Here is a 21,177-nt window from a genome sequence, read left to right as displayed (position 1 = left end):
GAAGAAATTATTGGGCCTGATCATTCTCATGGGACAAGTAAAGAAGGACATTCTCTACGATTATTGGTCTACAGACCCATCTATAGAAACGCCGTTCTTCTCGAAGGTTATGAGCAGGAACAGATTTTTACAAATAATGCAAAGCTGGCATTTTTGTAATAATAATGATATTTCTCCCAATTCGCATAGGCTGGTGAAGGTCCAGCCTGTCATTGATTATTTCAAGGAAAAATTTAACAACGTATATTAACCAGATCAACAATTGTCTCTAGATGAATGCGTAATTCCGTGGAGAGGTAGACTGTCAATCAAAACATATAATCCGGCAAAAATTACAAAATATGGAATACTGGTTAGAGTGCTGTCTGAAGCTCGTACAGGATACGTATCCAACTTTTGTGTGTATGCCGCTGATGGAAAAAAAATTAGAAGAGACAGTATTATCGGTCATTGGACCGTATAAGAACATGTGGCATCATATATATCAAGATAATTAAATTTTTAAACAATACTAATTTCAGATATCGCATGATCAAAGAGGGCATGATCAAAGAATTTGGTAAATATGCTGATTTTCAAGCATTTCGAAAGTTAAAGTCAGCCATTTAAAAATACCGAAAACATGTAAGTATAAACGAATATTGCATAAATAAAATTGGATTTTATTTTTGCCTTTTTATTTGGGATTTTAAAAGAGAATTTATTATTTATTTCGCAATTTCAGATCTTTGGCGTTTAGAGAAATTTTTTAGATTTTGCAAAAATGGGTGTCGTGTAAGTAAAATAGTCAGTACTGCATATACAAACATTTCAAGCAAACTCCGTATGCTCCGCATAGTGAGTTTTATTAATTATAAACATTATTTCTGTATATATGAGCTTTTTTTTTAAATTTTCGATCTATTTTGGCGGACATCGAAGCTTAACTAGGCTAAACTATCTAGGACGGTGTGCACTATTTAAGACGATAGTACTAGGTTCAGGATCGCAGTCGATTCTTTGCCAATCTGTCAAAGTCAATCTCCTTTTTAATTTTTTTGGATTGAGTTAACAAAATGATCAAGTCCTCTTCAGTGCCTAGTACGTTTCAGACCGTACCAGCGGTTTACAACTGGCGACCCGGAGGCCGCATCCGGCCAGACCATCCGGCCTTTTTTTGTGGCCGGCGAACTAAAATATATTAGTTGTCTTTTTTTTGCGGACAATTACTTTTCAAAGTACTTTTCTTAAAAAGTACTTTTAAAGTACTTTTCTTTGTTAAAGTACTTTTCTCGTTAATAAGAACCTAATTTCTTCGTTTCTGTGAAATTTCTCATACCAAAGGTGCAAAAAAATTTATTTCTCAGGTTTTGCATCCAAGAAAATATTTATTCAGATACAAAAATAATCGTGTATGTTGCTCTTTTTATTTAATTTTTTTTTGTATTTTGTGAATATAATTTACCATGCGTGTATCAGAAATTTTCTCGAAGAAATTCGTAGATTTAACTTTTTGAAACCTCTTCATTTGGACAAAAATATTTACACACATATTACATGCAAGTACATATATTTGTTTTATTTCTATCATGCTTAAAATAATGATAATAGTAAATGTATAACAATGACTTAATATTTAAAATTTAGCTGAAAAACGTTTACATTATTGTGAAAAAAAATCAATGTTGGAAAGAATCTTGTTTAAATTTTCATCTGTTAGGTCTTGTACATTCTTTGCGAAATCAATTTTTTTAATACATAACATAAATTTTTATGGTTAATTCATCCATACCAAAAACTGGATTCTGGTATCCCAGCTGAGATTGGAAACAACAACATAACACATAATCTCTAATCAACGAAATACAAGCAATGGAATTGTTTTAAACAGAAATTAATTCTGCGATAGCAGTGTTCTCAAAAGAGTAATTGATGGTCATCAAATTTTGATCATATACTCTAAAGGCATCTTTAAAAAGATGATGTAAACATTTATTTTTTCTTGTCTCAGTCTAGTATGCAATTATATGTTAATTAAATGTGAATCTAATCTAACTTGTAAATCTAATATTATATAGCATCAAACCAAATTAAAATAATATTACTGCGAATACTAGATAATATCAGTTTGTATGAAACAATGCCGTTATATAATGCTGAGAAAACAGCGACTTTTTTGCATCCTTCTAATATTCGAAAGTTGTGGAAGATAACGTTAGATTTCTCTGTTTTTCAGATGTTAGGTACTACCTGGATGTAATACTTTAGTGTTTAATTCTGATGAAATGAGATTCTTGAATACATATCTTTGATAGCCTCACAAAAACAATGTTTTTTAATAAAAAAGGATTCGATTGAATTTTATTGAAACCTGACTTGTAATTACAATTATATAAAAGAAAAATTAGTTTTTTTTACAAGCTTAAAACTTACAATGTTTTCCTACCAAGCAACAAAAATATTTTTCAAAAAATATTTAATCGAACCGTCTGTTAGTTCCAACTATACTGGATCTCTTGTTGATAAATATGTTGCTGTACGTAATTAATACCTGCCAGGTGAACACTAAATACAAACCATAAATTTTGGAAATATCCAAATTCAACAATGGGATACGTGCGAGTGGGTCTTTCGATCCTGATTGGTAGTTGAAACGTATCATTTGTTTAGGTTAGCAACTGTTCTTTTCATTCTATTTCGAATAAGCCAAGCCCGTCAAGTATCAATTCTCTTCAGTGACACATTCTAAATTTTTACCCAAGGATTATTTTTCAAAGAATTTCTTTCACTACATATTTACACAGAGAATTAAGACAAAGACAGACACAGAGCCATGTGGAAAAAAAAAGAAACTAATTATGCATCGAAGTTGCCAGGTACACAAAACAGAAATATTTCCCGGTTATAATAAAATACACGAACAAATAATAAATCTAAGTTAAGTAAAAGAAATAGATGAGGACGAATTATATTTCAACTAATTCGATGTGCTGCACAGATCTGTATTTAATTAACTTATCGTTAATTAACATTTTAACTTATGTGGAGAAACTTAGATCAACTTTAATGCGCCATTTTGCTGATAAAGATTAGCTGACGTCATAGGTCACGTGTGTGGGTATGGGAGGTCTTCTTCTTTTTCTTGAAGTGCAATTTTAAATTGTATAATAATAAATAAAAAAAATACATATATTTTTGTTTTCAAACCTTGCATTACGTTTTTTTAAGACAGGAAAAAAATATATTAATACAGTAATAAAAATATTTTGAGCTTAAATAATCCTGTTATATTTTATGTCTGACAACATTACCTTACTCTTGATTATACTTACACTTTGTTGTACATTTAAATAAAAAAATAAATATTCTTTGAAATAAAATATCGAAAACTTTTAATTTACTAAATTGAATTGATGTTTTTAGGAGCCAATAACTGACCTACCAAAAATTTCGAGATTAAATTTTTTACTATAATAGCGTTACAACAATGCGTCATATTATAAAAGTTTTTGTTGCTCAAAAATTCTGTGGTTTGATTTAATATTATATCTGATATAAAATATTTTCTTTTGTAAATTGAAAATATTGCAGAGATTAATCGAATTATTTAAAATGTATATTATCTAATCAATTAATATTTATTTTTACCTGACACAGTCGCTGCTACTTATGAGTCACACTTGGAAAAGTCACAGCGACAAAGCTGTAAAATTTAACCTCGTCGCAACAGCAGAGTTCAAGATTAAGCGTTTGCAACGCAGTCAATCTTTTCATTCAAAATCTCGTTAGTCACGATTAGTTCGAAATTTTTTTTTTTTTTTTGATTTGAATATCTTTTAAAAATTTGTTTAAAATTGTAAGAAGTGGTCTATAATTTATTTGATATAGTATAACAGTCCACAGTAAACTTTATCAACCATAATTTAAATAATTCTTCAGTGATTGCTGGATAACTAAATAGTATATCGAAAGATCGTACAAAACATTAATTTATAATAACATCAAGTGATACTTATACTCACACTTGCTTTTTTTATTCCATCACATGCTTCATATTGGGTGGAATCAGCACACGTCGACTAAAAAATAATAATATAGAAAATTTGTTTTTAGATATATTGAAGACTTAATTATCTTTAATTTTCAAGATTATACAATTTAATAGAATAATATTTATCCCGAGGAATTAATGTTGCTTCGTAATCATGATTACAATATTAATTTAAATTTTTTGGATTTCCGTATTGAAAAAGGAGAAAATAACTTGATTTATGCTATAAAAGAAATGATTTCGATTTTAATATAAATAAACTTATTACTTGGAATTCTAATGTTTCTATTAACAACTATTTAAATGCTATTTTTAATCACGTAAATTGAATTAAAAGATTACGTAGTTATGGTCACTTATCCAAAAAGCAAATAGACAAACTCTTTCAAAATTGAATAAAAAAAATAATACTTTCCCAATCAAAGTAATTAAATTCTATATAAAATCATTGAATTAATTGTATGTTATTGCTAATAAAATAACTAAAAACTTCTTAATTAATTTTTATTTTTACTATGTGCAAATCTATTTCTGACAAAACCATGTCTAAAAATCTCTGCAAAACGGGCAAATCACGTTTCCTCTTCTCTCTTTTTAAAATAAAAATTAATTTTCTTAATTCATTAAAATTGTAATATTAAATATCAACCTTCTTAATTATAAAGTTCTTTAAATTATCCAGTATTATGATTATCCTTGGTAACTAACAAATCAAACGCGCTTCAATACTGCAGTAAGAACGAGCCATAAAACAAAATCTCCTGATTTATTAGCTCTATTTGCGCCTCTGTTTTCTTATTTTGCAATCTTATTATGAATATATTTTGAATCATTCTTGAAAGTTTTCCATGCATGTAAGTTTATTTGAATTCGCTACTCACTTTATAGATTTCGTTTGGCTCTGTTTTTTTCTTACATTTTATTTTCTGTTTCTTACGTTATTTTTTTTTCCTGCGTTCTTTTTTGTTTCAATTTTTATTTTTAAGTGTTCCTCACACTATTGTTTCGATACATTTTGCTTTGGCTACATTGATACAATATTAGAAAGCACTTCCTTTTGCAGATATAATCGTGTGAGCAGATGAAACGATTATATCTTTTCATTTTTTTGTTTTCCTGCTTTTTAATATATTTATATATATAAAAATTTAATTTTTTATTATTTTATTTTATTTTAATAATTTTACTTCTTCTCTTTTCATTAATCTGTAATATTTTAAGTTCTATATACCTGCAGTTTAAGTGCAGAAAATAAAACTTATTAATTTTTTACGTTTTTCTCGTTTTTCTCTTTATTGTGCTATATATATATATATATATATATATATATATATATATATATATATATATATATATATATATATATATATATATATATATATATATATATATATATATATATATATATATATATATATATAGTACCGGGTCAAAAGTTTAGACTCACTTGTATTTATTTCAAAACTTATAAAAATAGTTAAATATTTCTGACTTAAGCGTGTAATTTATCAAACATAAACAACATCAAACTTTGCAAAATGCTGCTTCCATTTAAAACCGTTTATTAATTTTTCATTTTGTATCCATTCTGTAGTTGATAACGAAATGAACGAAAGTGCATTAAATGCCTAGTCTAAAAAAATGTAATTTATTTAAGAAATTTAATTAAGTTTTAATTTATAAACAATAGCGAGAGTGCACTGAGGACGATGCTCTCAATGATTTATTTTTAGAGATGATTGTTTAATAATAAAAAAAAGCTCTTTTAGAAAAAAAAAATAAGCACCTCAAACATATAAAAAACCTCATATTTTGAAGTCTGATTAATTTTTATGATATAAAATTAAATGCAAATTAAAACAAAAAACATGTCCCGCCCTGATCGTTAAGACACGGTTCCCAGCAGATCACCGAAGTCAAGCATCACTGGCTGCGGTCAGTGTGCGGGTGGGTGACCACTTGGATCAGTCTGCGTAGGGACCGAGGGTGTGCGGTATTGGTCCTCGTTAAACTGTTCTACCGTAAAGTGCTCGACTTCGCGTGCAGGTCGTCCGGCTACCGAAGCGGAGGTGCCATCCCCTCTGCAGAGGATCAAAATTGTGATGGCATGTCTTCGGATCATCCTCAGGGATGTTTCCCAGACCGTCGCCAATAGCCCATTGTGCAGCTCTAGTGCGACGTAAATGAAGAAATCAAATCAAAACAAAAAACATAATTATTTCTTTATTTAAATTAGTTCTATCATTTATGAATGGTGAATTTGTTTTTACACATAATTATATGAGTAAAGGTAATTTTTATTGAAGCTAAATTTTCATCGATTCAGTTCGATTAATTCATCGATTCAGTTTACATGACGTTTCATTTCCTTTTTTTTGCAAGAAAGTGACACTAAGAAAAATTAAAATCGCTTGCAAAATTTTATGCACAGTGCACAAAAAAAGGGGGGGGAAAGAAAAAAAGGGAAGGACCACATTGAAAACTTTTTGTTCCATTATTTTAATTTTGGTTTGGGGGGTGACCTCGAATATGGTAATTAGAAAGTGCAGACAATATTTTAAATTACTCTATCAAACAGAAAATACATGTTTCTCTGAATAAACATACCTTTTTTAGATAGATTCGGATTGCTGACCTACTGAATGTAAGGGGTAGACTCAATATGGGTTATATGGTTCCAATAGTATGGTCAGAAGAGCGGTTTGGACCCCTTAAAAAAAATTTTACACGCAATTTCAAAATTCATTTACCCACAGATAATTCCGTCCGAAAATTAATTAGTAAACATTTATTATTATCTGTAACTTTATTTACTAATGGTCGAAAATTTTTCTAAGGTATAGAATTTTTTACGTCCTTTTAAAGAATTTGATTTTACATGACAAAATGCAAAATCGTTCAAATAGTTCTTGAAAAAATGAAATTCAAATGAGTCAGCCATTTAAAAATTGATTTCTCAGAAACAATTCAACCGATTTCAGTCAAATTTTGTATTTTCTCACTTAAAATTCTATTCTTTAAGATGATGTAAGAAATTATATGGCTTACAATTCAAAGTGTTTCAACCTCTACAAAATATAAGAATAACTAAAAATTATATATTGCATGGAATTATTTCTGGATAAGCGACTTTTATAATCACGTAGAAAAACTTTTCAATTCGCTTAAAATGCTCTCAAGATATAGCGAAATACGCCGGAAGAAAAATTGACACTAAGGGGTCTAAACTATGGACGACTCTCCTTTCCAAACTATTAGGACCATGTCTCCCAGATTAGATTGTGACTACACCCTTTTTTTTTGTTGTTGTCAGGAATCCGAATCCATTGGAAAAAGGCATGTTTATTCATAAAAAGTAGGTTTTTGTGTCTGATTTCGTAACTTAAAATATCGTCTACACTTAATAATTACCATACTCACTCTTAGGTCATCCCTTTGAACTGTAAAGAACTAGTGCTTGAAGGTGAAGATCCGATCATTAACTTAAAAGTTATTCAGCGTGATTTTTTTTTGTTGCCCTTTTTACCTTCGATACATTTTGAAGTCATTGAGGTAACCCCTAAGAACTACCGACCTCCATTAACACGTTCCCGCCGGGAAAAGAGAAAATACTGGTAGAAGAACTATTTCAATATTAGTAATAAATAAAATTTAAAAAAAGTACAGAATGTAGGATATTGCTGGCAGGCAGACAACTGCATGTTTTTTTTTAAAAATTCAAGTACAAGAACCTTGGCGATTCTTGCTAGCGCAAAAAGAGTTACATAATGCTTTAAGCGACCCGTGATGGCTCAGGGGACAGAAAGTTCGCCTTCCAACGAGGTGGTAATTATTATTAAATAATTGTTTCACCATGCGAAAAGTTTAAAAAAAGAAATTGAATGCAACAAAATGGTTAAAATATTAAATCTGAAAATTTTAAGGGTTTCCTAATTTTCCTTTGGAAATTATTTCGCGCTTTAAAAGGAAGGAGCTAACAAATGGAAACTTATTTCTCATTGGCTGAGAATGATGATTTCGTGTGCAAAGGGGAGTAGCTATCGCTATGACGCAAAATGGGCGGAGCGAGGGGACTTTGGGTCTGATTCTTTAACGACGACGACCTGCTCCTTTCTTTCTCGGATAAAGTTAGATTAGGGTTGTGACGTAGTCAGAGGAAAACAAATATATGAAAATACAACTCCTATTTTTTCTGATAGATGGCAGCACTAAATTAAAAATAATTTCTAGGTAATTGAAACTTTTGTTGCCCTTTGAATAAATGTTTTTTCCTCGTATATTTTTTATTTATTCAAATGTAAAAGTATTTAAATATCTTTTCATTTAGGAAAGCGATATGATTAACATTATGTAAAAAAGAAATGTTTTCGAGTTGTTAACTGTGGTTAACAAGATTCTGAAATGCATTAATAAAGATAACGGTTTTCCACAATTTTTTTTTCCTCAGATTTATATATAAATAGAGGTGGAGGGAAATTTAAATATCATTATTTCTCTGTTGTGCTCTTGCAAGAGTGGCGCTAGACTTAGCCCGACAGGGGGTCAGCAATGCCCCGACAGGGGGGCTAAGATAATTTTGAAAATAAGCAATAATTTTAAATATACGAAAAATAATTAATATGACATAGACATATTTGTTCTGATAAAAAATTTATAATGATTCAAATATTAACAAAGAAAAAATATAAAAGTGATATCTGAATAAATAAACAATATTTGCACATCCATCATAAGATTCCACAGGGTTCTCAATTAAATATTCTACTCAAACAATGCAACACAAGCAATAAAAAATTTATGCACAACTAGATAAAATTCCAAAAATTCGAGCTTACTACTACTAATGTTTAATTCCGTAGCCTTGTAATTTTGAACCTAATCCAGCAGACAAGAGAACTCCAGGATCAAGTAGTGGAAGAAATTTTTGCATTCGTGGAGGACGTTTTCATAGCCCGCATTTGAGTTACATGGAGAGGAAAACCACGAAATCCTCCTACGGTTAGTCTGATACCAAGGGAACTCTAAGAAATGATCCGCTTACCACTGAGAATATTTCACGTCAGCACTGTGGTCGGTAAAAGCCGGGTGTGGAATTCATATCACTCAGCCATCACTGGGATTCGAACTCGGTGCACCTCATTCTGAGGAGAATGCTCTATCCCTTGAGTCCAACTTTATTGAGTAATAACTCTGCGGCAGGTACCAATTTTCTAATTTTATTGATTGGTACCAATTTTATTGATTTACTTAAATTTAATCACCTTCAAAATGTAAATGGTAATTCAATCGTAATTTTAGTAGAAAAAAAGGGAAATAAACCGGTTTTCCTCTAAACCTGCAATGAATGCAGAAGCAACCACGAGGGTTAGTGAGCAAAATGAACAGGTAGCGGAGCCTTCCAGTTCTTTAAATAATTGTTAAATTACTAGTTACTAACATGCATACTTAAAAAAATACGAAAAAATTTTTTCAGTATTAAGAAATAATAATTAAAAACTGCCATCAGCTGGAATAGAGCCCCCGATCTTACAGTTTTGTGTTAGATTTCATAATCATCAGCCCCAAATATACAAACCTGCCTTGCGGATATTTTTTAAAAAAATTTTTTAAATTCATTAAATTAAGTCATTTGGATACTTAACATTCTTGAAAAATGCTTTCCAAATTGATCAGTTCATTTAGAAGTAAACCATAATTCGGCTTATCTTATTCATTTTCAGCTTATGTATATACACCAAAAATTATTCAAAACTAGATTAGACATAACTCAAGGACTGCAAACTTAACTGTCGGATATAAAACCTTATTTAAGATTGAAAATGGTAAAACGAGGAAAAATCTACATTCCTCGAATTAAATATTTTAAAAATAGTCTGTTTTTAGGTTATAATATTCGTAATTACCTTAATAAACTTTAATCGTAATGTGGGGGTTCCGCCGATGGAAGACATTTAATATATACACACTAACGCTTTATATCAATTAGCAATTAGTTTTAGAATTACAATTATAGAATAATTATTATAAGATTATTATAGAATTAATAATTATTATAGAGTGAAAGGTTTTAAAAGACAAATATTTGTTAATGTTTAATATTTAATCTATGAAAAAACATAACACATATTGAAATCTAACGAATAGCCCCTGATAAATTTCGTGACAAAAAAAAGAAAAAAAAAATTGAAGCTTGATTGATTTCCGGATTTTAGAAACACCTTCTAGTTTTACTATTCAATCAAATTGGTTTCGATGTCGCTCGTCCCACCTGTCTCACTAGTGATTCAGCATATATTGTTATCATTTTTGTTTCGTTCTTTCTTAATATTAATTTGCTTGCGACAATTATTTTTTTACGTATTAATTGTTTAAATATTAATTGATTTTTGAATTGACAATTTCAATAATCTCTTAGGTATTTAAAACTGCAGCATATCACATGAAAATATTAAGTATATATCATTTTTACAATAAAGTAAAATGAAAAAGAGTTCTGATCCTGAGGAACAGATATTAAATAGTCTCATGATCGAATGATGGAACATAATTACCTTTTAAACAAATCAAATTTTTTTTTTTACCTTTTAAACTAAAAATTTGCTTATTTTTATATAACTTATTAATACTCAAATTATTCAAAAGATGATATGACAACGAAGTTTTTTTTTTATTCAGTCATTTATTTACATTTTTTCCACTTCTTTATTTATTTTTATTTCATTAAATTAAATGCACATGGTTAAAATAAAAACAAAGCTGTCAAATTTTTATATATAGTTTCGATTTATAACTTTAAGAAATTGCTTCGACTTTGATTAGGAAATTTAAAAGCCTTATTAATGAAAAAATTGAGAAGCCTTATTAATTTTAAACACATAATAACAACAAAAAGGAGTTAAAAATAGAATGATCAATAAACAATAAAATCGTAAGCTAACTAAATTAATTAATTTCGTGTACGAACTATAATATTACAAATTAAACAAATTTCATATTTAGGGGAAACATGGAAAATTGGATCATACAGGAGTTTTAGAAAATTTTTTTCTCATGTTGTAGCATTTTTTTAGCTGATGATCATTTGATTTCAATGCTCTATTAAACAAAGTCATATGTTGTTTCTGTCTATTAGCAGTAAGTAAAATTAAAATTAAATTACATTTGTTATATCAATTTTATCAGGAACAGACCAAATCAAGAGTTTTGGCAAACAGGCCAGTCAAAGAGGGAATTGAATAGTGGCCCGCTATTTAAATAAATAAACAAAACAAAAAAATCTCAATGTATATATAAAAAACTGCTCAAATCTTTCACGTTTTGATTGATTTACCAAAATTGATTTAATAGAAACATTTGCTTACCTCCATGTGAAAGGTTTATGTCTTCTTAATATCCTACAAAAAGTTGATATAGAAATTCCTATTTCATTCTCTTACGATTGATTTGAAAAATAACAGAATTAAATCAACTACAATAATTAAATAAAGTAAACAATTATGCTAGTTGAAACATTTAGGATGATTAAAGGAAAGAAAAGCTTTTATAATAAATTAGAAAAAATATCTTCTAAATTTTGTAAGAGAGAAAAATTCGAATTGAACGAGTCCCAATTTAAGGACAGTATGGAAATCTCAAGACAGATTCTAACAAGACCCCCCCCCCCTATCTACAGCCCTAGAAATGTTTTCTTCTTAGAAATTTATGACCAGAAATCAAACAAAAGGGTGTTTCTGTGGATATCTGATATTTCCGAAGTTAGGAGAAAAGAGCCCCTAGGCAATATCAAGAAGCTAAAAACATATTCTCACAGTGTAAAGTGAGGAGGCTATTTAACAACTCTGTGGGTGGTAGCTACGAAAGTGGGGATATTTTCGGGGATAACATTTTGTAAAAATGTTATCCCCGAATGTATTTTGACAGAAAGGATTCTCCCATATTGGAATCTTTCCAGAATTTAAAAAAAAAAAGAAAAAAAGAAAAAAAAAACAATTAATGCAATGAGATTTTAGACTTTTCGGGGGCCCCATCAGAACTCGGGGTCCTGGGCCAGGGACCAATGAGCCCATCCTTAAAAATGGCTCTGGTTCAAAATTACATGGCTACGGAGTTAAACTTTAGTAGTCGTAAACCCGAAAATTAGGTCAGCTGTTCAACGACGGATAGAATAAAATAAAATAGCAAGATATACAAATTTTTATATTATTTTGTGGAAGATAATTTTAAATTGTAAAATACAAAATTTGAATACAATTGATTGAATAATTAAAGATAAATGAAATTTAAACAAACCGACGTTTTTAAAATTTGAACTCAGAAACTAATCGATCGATTGCTCTGAAAGTTTGTGTTTTGAAATTAAAAGGATGTAAAAATATGTAGAACATGCAATTCAATATATTTTATTATTATTTAATAAACTAGTAAAAAATAACAAATAATTATTTAAAATTATTTTTGCTTAAAAATTTGTGCATAATTTTTTCTTCTTTTTTTTTTGTAATTTAATGTATACATTTTTCAATACACTCAAGAAGTTCTCGAGATAATGCGCAATAATCGAAGTATGAAGTTAAAATTAAAGGACCCAAACTTTCCATCTCTCTTTTTGCCATAACTTTGGACACTATCATCTTCGAGATTGCGGCTGTTTCCGCATTTTGAAAATTAAAAACCTAAAACTGAACTTTCGACAAACTTGCATGTTTATCCTGAACAAAATGCGCTTTAGTGCTCTTTTTCGTAAAAATATGGTATTGACTCTTTATACGTGAATATACGATTAAATCAAAAGTTAATCAAGGTGTTCCCTTTTTCCATTTCATACACTGTACATAAAATAAGTCAATGAGAATCTATTATGTTGATTAATATATATTTTAAGATTTTGAATACGGACAGTTTAATTGTTTCTCTGAATCAATCAACAATCTTTTTACTACTAAGAAAACGATAAAAAAAATAATAAATTAAATCTGCCAAAAAAATTAAAATAAATTACAAATATTTTGTTACTGTTTGTCTTTCTTTTTTTTTCCGACTGCTTATTTAATGCGTTGATTAAAATATAAACCTTGAATCCGAATAAGTAAATGATTTTCCTCATTTAAAAGTATTAAAAAAATGAAAAAATTAAAACTGAATTTTTTTAATTTTATTCTTTTACTTTCATTTTGCTTGAAAATTTCACAAAGCAATTATGTGATCCCATAAACCATTAATAAACATGTTACATAAAAAAGAATTTGTAAAGAGGACCTGCCTCTCTCTCTCTGTCCCTCAGGCTTTTGTCAGTTATTCTCCCAGTAAAGAGGGGTGATTATCCAGCCCCTCCTCAGTTCTCGAGAAAAAAGAATAGCAGTTTGAAAGATAAGTTTCCAAGAAAATCAAGATGTGTTTGAGGGGAAAGGATTTCTATGGGTCTTCGAAAAGTCTTCAATTTCAACCATGTCTAATCGCATCCGGACTCTAGTTTAACAATGTATGAGCAAAGTTAGGAGTAGTGCAGTGCAGTGAAACTACAATTACATAGAATTTACAATATATTTTACTAAATTTTGTTACTAATTCTTAAAAATAAATAAATAGAAAGTCAACTACAAAAATTTTTATTAGGCATTTGTAAATGAATTTTTGACATTTTTTAGAAAAAAAAATTTGACCAGTATATTTTCCCGACGAGACTTTAAATTTTTCCCGATGGGGGGGCTGGCCATGCCCGACGGGGGTGCTCCTGCCCCCCCCTGACCCCCTACTGGCGCCGCCCTTGTGCTCTTGGCGGTAGATCATAAAATTATTCTTCAAGCTTCCATTCAAAATGCAAGAAACGTTTGGAATAAACAACGAGGAGGTTTTCGTTTTGTAAAATACGAGCCATGTTGACGATGACAAGAACATATGACTAAAACAATTGCAACTGGAATAATACATCTTATTTTCGAGTGATAATTATTATCTAATCTTTTCACGTGTGCTAACTAACAATGGCAGATAGAAAGCCAACTTGATAAAACTGGACGGGAAACTGTAGCATTCCGAATAATATTATGCCATAAAATATACAACCTTTAAAAATTTCAGTATCATTAACAAATGTGTGGTGCATAAAAAAAAAGATCCTTCAGGCTAACCGTGTGAGTTTTTCGTGGTCTTCCTCTCCATGGAATACAAATGCGGCTTAGTTCCATCAAAAAGTCCTCCGTGAAGGCACATTTATCCTAATACTAGATCCAGGAGTTCCCTCTGGATTGGGTTCAAAATTACAAGGCTACGGAATTGAACATCAGTAGTCGTAAAACAATTTTCTGTATGTTAATAGTATTTATTTAATTTATTTATTTTTATCTTGCAACCTTCGCAAATACTGAATTTGTGTTCTTCAGAGGCGATTTTCGAATTTTCGATTCATTTATTGTTCAAAATTTCGTTAAATTTTCTAACTATTCATGTTTTGAGTTTCCTCTTGTTTGTGGAGTTTTCCTTACGGCTGCCTAACCGTAACTCTTCCTTTTGAAATTGTATCTGTTTTCATGGGCTTTGGACAAATTCTGGTACTTTTCATCATCACAATATGTTTGTTACCGTCTTAAATTTTTTTTCAATTTTTCTTCAATTTTTTTTTAAAATTGAGGCCTTGCCTATTATGTTTGAACACTCAAACCCCTAAATTCTATTTTCTGAGTAACTACTATTGTTAATTTTAAGATTTCACTAAATTCTTTAAGACCTTCTGGCGTTGCCATGGATCGCCACCAAGCCTACCTTTTTGAATCTTCTTTTTCTTTTGCTGAGAGGTCAAGTACGCGCACTTAGAGCCTACAGTATTCTCCGGATGACCCCTGACTGGGGTGGGACGGGGTTAAGCTTTGATCAGTATATGTCCCTTGTGAAACACGTCTGCCAAGAGCATCCTAGGCATACTCTATAGGATTTAGTTCCGAGGAATGCACTGACCATTTCGTACGGTCAATATTTTTAATTTTTAGTGTGTCCTATACATGAACACAAAAGTGTCACCTCGCATTGTTGTCCATAAACAGAAGGCATAGGCCTACCACACACCCAAAAAGACAAAACAAAATACCCAGAGTAATGTATTTGCAGTACATCCGCTATGTAACGCCACCTCACTCAAAGATGAGAAGTTGAACCCTTGCGCATGATGACTGCCCACACCGGCACGCCAGGGTCATATCGATCACATCCTCTATCATGATTGTTGTGAACAACGTGTACCCCTCTCTCTCCACACAAACTGGTAGCCAGAATCCCATACTAAATCAGGATTCGTCGAAGAACATCACTCTGGACCACTTCCGGTTACTCTAGCCAATACCTTCCTTACACCAAAGTAATCTTTCTCGACGATGGTGTGGTTGAAGTGGGATGTATCGAACAGGTTTGATTGATTTTATGGCAGTGAGATGATTCTAGCAGAAGCTTGTGCAGCTATAGTGGTTGCAAGGTCTGCAGTTATCTATCGAGGAGTGACATTTTCGTTCCTTTTCGCTATTAGGGGTACATATCGCTCTTTTTGGGATGTAGTGTTCCTACAACGACCACTGGTACGTCATTGCATAGCATTTTCACCTCTAGTGGTACTTTTTCGTAACGAGATGACACATTTTAAAACTATCTTTACTGCGGCCACAGTGGTGAAATTTTGACCTGATTCCAGTTGTCTACCTGCTCGTCCACGATTGTAAGAGCTCAAATGATGTCTTGCTAACATTTGACACAACAATGAATTTTACAAATATAAGTTCAAAAACTTACGGCGCTATTTTGCTCAAACACTTAACACCCTGAATTTCCGATTGAAGGAAGAGACTGTGCCTGCCTTTTATATAGATAATGGCTACTGCTTTACTATTACTGCTGCCCTTGATTTTACTGTTATTGGTAAGCTCTCAACAACGCTACTTTCCATAAATAAGTTGTTCCTTAGCAATTGTCACGAAGTCTATTTAATAGTATTATATTTCTCTAGATATATGCACTCAATAGCATTCTATTTTATAATTTTACTAGAGTACAATGCCCGCCTGTTTGCATAATCACGTGCACTGAAAACAACTGATTATTGTCATGATATTTGCATGAATAAAATCATTTATTTATGTTTTAACATCTTAAGACTCGTGATCACCAGATTGTTTCACTGTTAACACATTTCTTTCCGCCTGACTATTACTTGATGATTTATATGGAGAGCAAGTTTTGTTCTTAATTCCATTTCAACTTAAGAATTTTTCATATTTTTCAGAAACTAACTGTGAATTGTTTACACTGGCTAGGGTAATTGAAAGATCAAATCTGGGATATCAGTCTCTTACGCAATCGATATCGGCATGAGAAGTAATAGTTTTAGTAGTATAAGCTTCAAGCCATGTAGAATGAGCCATAAACTGCTAGGAAAAAATAATGTTTGAAAGATGGTAAAAAGAATATGTTTTCAAAGAGACGATTGATAATCCTATTCACATACTTGAACTGGATTTGATTCTCGTTGAATTTTCACATAGTTAACACAATTACGTGTACAGTTTTTAATATCTTTGAAAATATTGTACCAATACATACATGAATGAGCAACAACTTTCATTTTAATCACTCGCAATTCTAAATGCCTTTAAAAAGTTCTAGTAAAAGTGTTTGGAAACTTCTTTAGTGTAAGAAACATTTAAAAATAAAGCATGCGATTCCCTTCCAGCCCTAAGTATTTTTCTGGAAGATTCCTTTTGCCGGACTAAATGACTAATGTTTTCGTGGTCTTCTTCTTGTATTATACTAATGGAAATTATTTCCATAAAAAAGTTCTCCATGATAGGTAGTTTGTCCCAATTCTCCATCCAAGAGTTCTTTAACCAAGATCATGAGTTTTACGCAAATTAACAAGGCTTATATGCCCTTGTTGTTACCTTTTCCCTTTATAGAAAAGAATGCTCTCCTCATTTAAAATATAAAGAATTACAAAAAATATCAAAATTTAGTGATTCATTGTACTTTTTTTGCTTATAGAAAAACATGAAAAAAGCATTTAATTATGCTATCTATAACATTCTCGGTGGGAGAGAAGTCAAACTGCGAAACTACATTCCATGAAATCAAACGATTCTTGACATAAATAAAGTAAGATGTTGAGAGTTACATATTTGAGAACAAATAAAAACTATCCAATATTTGTTCAGCCTTGAAATTTAGGAAATACGTATTCAAACTGAAGTGCAATTTAAGAAACTTACCAATACATGTATCGAACAGCTGTGAATACCCAACATCGCATACACACATCTTCTTTCCTTCATTATCTAAATAGCATGCAATTGAATGTTTGCCACAGTCACAAACACCAGCTGAAATTATAAACAAAAGTGCTCAGCTCAGTATTTCACTTGATGTATAAAATGATGTAAAAATATAAAAATTTTCCCACTTTCTGTCTAATAAAGAGTCTCGCCTTTCCAATTGCCCGAAATACCAACGCCTCCTATAACTGAAAGCCTCCACGCGGTTTTTTATTGGTAGTCCGATCAGACTACTGTGATTTAATACAGAATTTGTGACCACTGTGATTTAATACACAGTCATTTAATACAGAATATAGTTAAAATAAGTAAGTGGTAGCAAATATATGACTAAAAATTTGTTTTATTTATAGATATTATTGGTTTGCCTTATTCACTTGTCAACCACTACAGATTCAATTCTCAAATATATATAATAAATTTCTCTCAACTACTCTTATAAAAGGTTTTGGGATCATGCGCTCAACTGCTTCACTTTTTAAACAGTCTGCGCGGACTACTTATAAGAAACCGTGTGGAGGCTTCTTGATGTAGGAGGTGATGGAAATACTCTCGGTAGCTATGGCTAACATTTCGTATGATGAAAGTAGTAGTCCCTATATTAAATGATTTTTTTTGTTCGCATAGCCACAAATGACTCCATACTCTGTTGTCATATGAGTCTTTTTCCAAGACAGAGAACTTCATGTTTAAGAGTAGGAAAAGAATGTCGGTTATATCCTTTACATGATATCAAAAATCACATACACATTCGCAATTATTGCAACGTTTTTTTTTACATGTAACAAACACTCAAAAAATAATGAAAGCTATAATATATGTAATATACATACAAATTTTCAAAGAGGCTACATTAGGTATTAAATACGTGCTGTAAATATAGCAATTTTCTGTTAAAGGCAGAAACTGATATTTTAAGTGCAATATTTACATATAAATATAGTACCTGATTTTTTCTGCTCTTTTCTCACGTAAGAATTTTTTTTTCAAAAATCAAAAGGTTTTAGAAAAAGTTTTAAGAAAACCAAATGCAAACAAATATTGAATTCAAACATGAAGAGTAAGGAAGCTACTCTTGCGCTGAAAGCCAGTCACAAAAATGTGCTTTCATAAAACCTTCTACCTGTACTAGATGTAGCTTCTGTCCAATCTGTGGTTTCTGAAATGTCGGTGGCAAATTGGAGGTCAGTTCCTGCAAAATTATAAATTTTATCACTTTAGAAGATACGTAACTATCGCAACTGAACCAAAGAAAACAAAACACAAAAAAGAATCATTATGAATAGTTATGTTTATTTGGATCTCGACCCGCCCTACTTAGGGGATTAGAGAGGAGAAGATACATACTTTATACATACATAAATAATACATAATACATGCATAAAACTCCAAAAACAACAAGTATAAAAATCAGAATAGGAGATGGAAACAAAAACAGAATTATAAAAATTCAGTAAAAAAATTTAAACCAGTGATTATATAACATAGTTGTGACACATCCAACAAGATACCAAAAGTAAAGCAGAAGATAATAACAAATCAGCTGAACTGGCCCTAATAAAAATAATAAAGCAAAAAAGAAAAACAACAGTATAGCAGAACTGAAGTAAAGTAATACAAGTTAAAAAAGTGGTATAGTGCAGAAAAACATTACTTATCTCAAGAAAAAGTATAAAATGGTAAATTGATAAAACTAAGTTAAAACAAAGTTAAGACACAATAAAATTTAAAAAAAAAGAAACAAGGAGAAAAGGAAAATCCAAGAGGAAAAGTTCAAAAACACCCAATGAAAAGAACAAACTTAAATAAATAAAAGGTCAAAATGTTAAAACCGACAAAACAATCAAAAATAGGTATAATCACAAAAATAAAAGTCAAAATAGATAAAAGAGAAAAAAACGGAAACACGTAGACGACATGAGTGTCAGGTCCAGATCAGGGCTTACAGGTCTGACATCAAATCCTCCAGAGTGGTTTTTATAATAGTTTTGATAATATTTCTACAGGAAAGTTTGGAAAAGCATTTGTGTTGATTTAGATTAATAAAGTGCGTTTGACGGGGTGTTTGGAAGTGGGGACAAAATGTAATAAGGTGATCAATTGTCTGGATTTCTCCACAGTATCTACAATTTGGATTTTTCCTAAAAATTTTTTTTTTTTGAAAAACATCAAACACACCGTGCCCGGTTAAAAATTGATTGAGGTAAAAACTGGTTTGCAGTCTAGTAGTACTTGGATCTTCAAAAAATTGAAATGTTTGTCGACCCTTTTTTGAACCATGACACTCAAACCTCCAGCTCTTCATAATTATCTCCCTGATGATTGCCTTAGTTTGTTTTTTGGAGCTCAAGACCTCAAAATCAACCTGACGGAGATCGGTGGCCTGGTTTGCAGCTTGATCCGCCTCCTCGTACCTGTAATGTCGACATGTGCTTTCACCCAAAAAACAGTGAATGTTAGGCCGCCACAATCTTTTTATGTGTTCAACGGCGTCATATTTTGGTTTGGGTTCTCATAAGTCTTGCAACGAGGAGAGCGAATCAGTGAATACAGCCGCATCCGGGTAATTATTATTGGCAAGCCTTGTAAATGCGTCGTGAATAGCCATCAACTCTGCCAGGAAGACACTAGCATTATCAGAAATTCTAGTGGAGGCCGTCGACACTGTGGTCAGGGGTGAAAGCGAGACGGAAAAGAGGAAAGGCTGGTAGTAAAACCATTTCAGTTATAGCTAGTTTTGGGGAGGAGTTTACTTATTCTTTTTTTAAATTTTTAAACAATATCTACTTTATCTTGGAAAAGAAGCAGTTTTATATATATGCCAGAATTATAAAAGAAATCTTGATAGTTACAGATATTTCATTTTTCTCGAAAAAAATGCTGGAATGAAATGTTTCACGTACCAGATTTTTCTCTTTTCCGTCTTGCTATATAAGGCCTTTCACCCATGACTGTGGTACCTCAAGCTCGGGGGTAATACCTCGAAGGGAGGCGAGGCAGTCTACCACAAAACCTCTTCTCTCTCTCAAACTTGTTTGTTCAATCTCACTACTTCATTTTAATTTTCTCTCAGTAAAAGATACTGAACCCCAACTTTCACCTTTCAGTTGCGCTTCGGCGATTTATTATTTATTTCCACTCAGATGAATTAGTTGGAGCCCCTAGCAGGGCTGATGCTAAGATAACCAACACATATGAGTATGAGTCCTTTTTTGTCCTCAGGGATGTTTCCGAGACCGTCGCCAATAGCCCATTTTGCAGCTCTAGTGCGACGTAAATGAACAACAACAACAGTCCTTTTTTGACCACAAGCCCGTACCCAGTCCTACTATTTGCATGTTGACACTGAGATGTTTCATCGGTGACCTCTACTTTTGAACCATCAGTAAATATCTCAATGCCCTTATTGTTTGGCAAACGTGTACCCCAGGGCACAATGACTTGCTCAGAAGGATGAATTTTGTCAGGAGGAGTTGGAAGCTGAAGTGAATCTCAAAAATTGGATTCCAGTTTCAATTTAGACGCTTAAAATAGATGTTCTCTTTAATTTTAAGGTGAATGGGGACTACTCCTGCCAGTATCTTGAGTGCATCAGAGCTCGTGGTAGAATAGGATTTGGTAATGCCGAGCAGTGAGGTTCTTTGAATTGATTTCAGCTTGTCATTTCAGATATATCGAATTTATTGAAATATGAATAATTTTATTTTTAATTTCATTAAATCTTTCTGCCTGTGCTAAAAATGATCTGTCCAATCCGTGGAATATTGTTGTTCAGTTAATGCAAAATTATAAATTTTATCACTATAGAAAATAACTATCGCAACTGAGAGAAAGAAAACAAAA

The 21,177-nt window shown here is 31.3% G+C and overlaps 1 protein-coding gene across 1 annotated transcript in view; it reads right to left on the bottom strand.

Annotated features, from left to right (window-relative positions):
• Nucleotides 1–255: 255 nt before the first annotated feature.
• LOC147808533 (uncharacterized) overlaps nucleotides 256–21,177 on the bottom strand; it is a 34,772-nt gene continuing 13,850 nt past the window's right edge. Inside the window, exons 4-8 of the mRNA XM_087162601.1 lie at nucleotides 20,654–20,814; nucleotides 19,567–19,748; nucleotides 18,458–18,526; nucleotides 17,272–17,382; nucleotides 256–410 (exon numbers count right to left, since the gene is read on the bottom strand). Coding sequence (XP_087018727.1) covers nucleotides 256–410; nucleotides 17,272–17,382; nucleotides 18,458–18,526; nucleotides 19,567–19,748; nucleotides 20,654–20,814 — 678 coding nt within the window. The remainder of the gene's footprint in view (nucleotides 411–17,271; nucleotides 17,383–18,457; nucleotides 18,527–19,566; nucleotides 19,749–20,653; nucleotides 20,815–21,177) is intronic.

Source organism: Parasteatoda tepidariorum, chromosome 5, assembly GCF_982258835.1.
Source record: "Parasteatoda tepidariorum strain Cologne lab strain chromosome 5, Ptep-v5.0, whole genome shotgun sequence".
In the NCBI taxonomy this organism is placed as follows: domain Eukaryota; kingdom Metazoa; phylum Arthropoda; class Arachnida; order Araneae; family Theridiidae; genus Parasteatoda; species Parasteatoda tepidariorum.
This window is presented reverse-complemented; position numbering and strand designations above follow the sequence as displayed.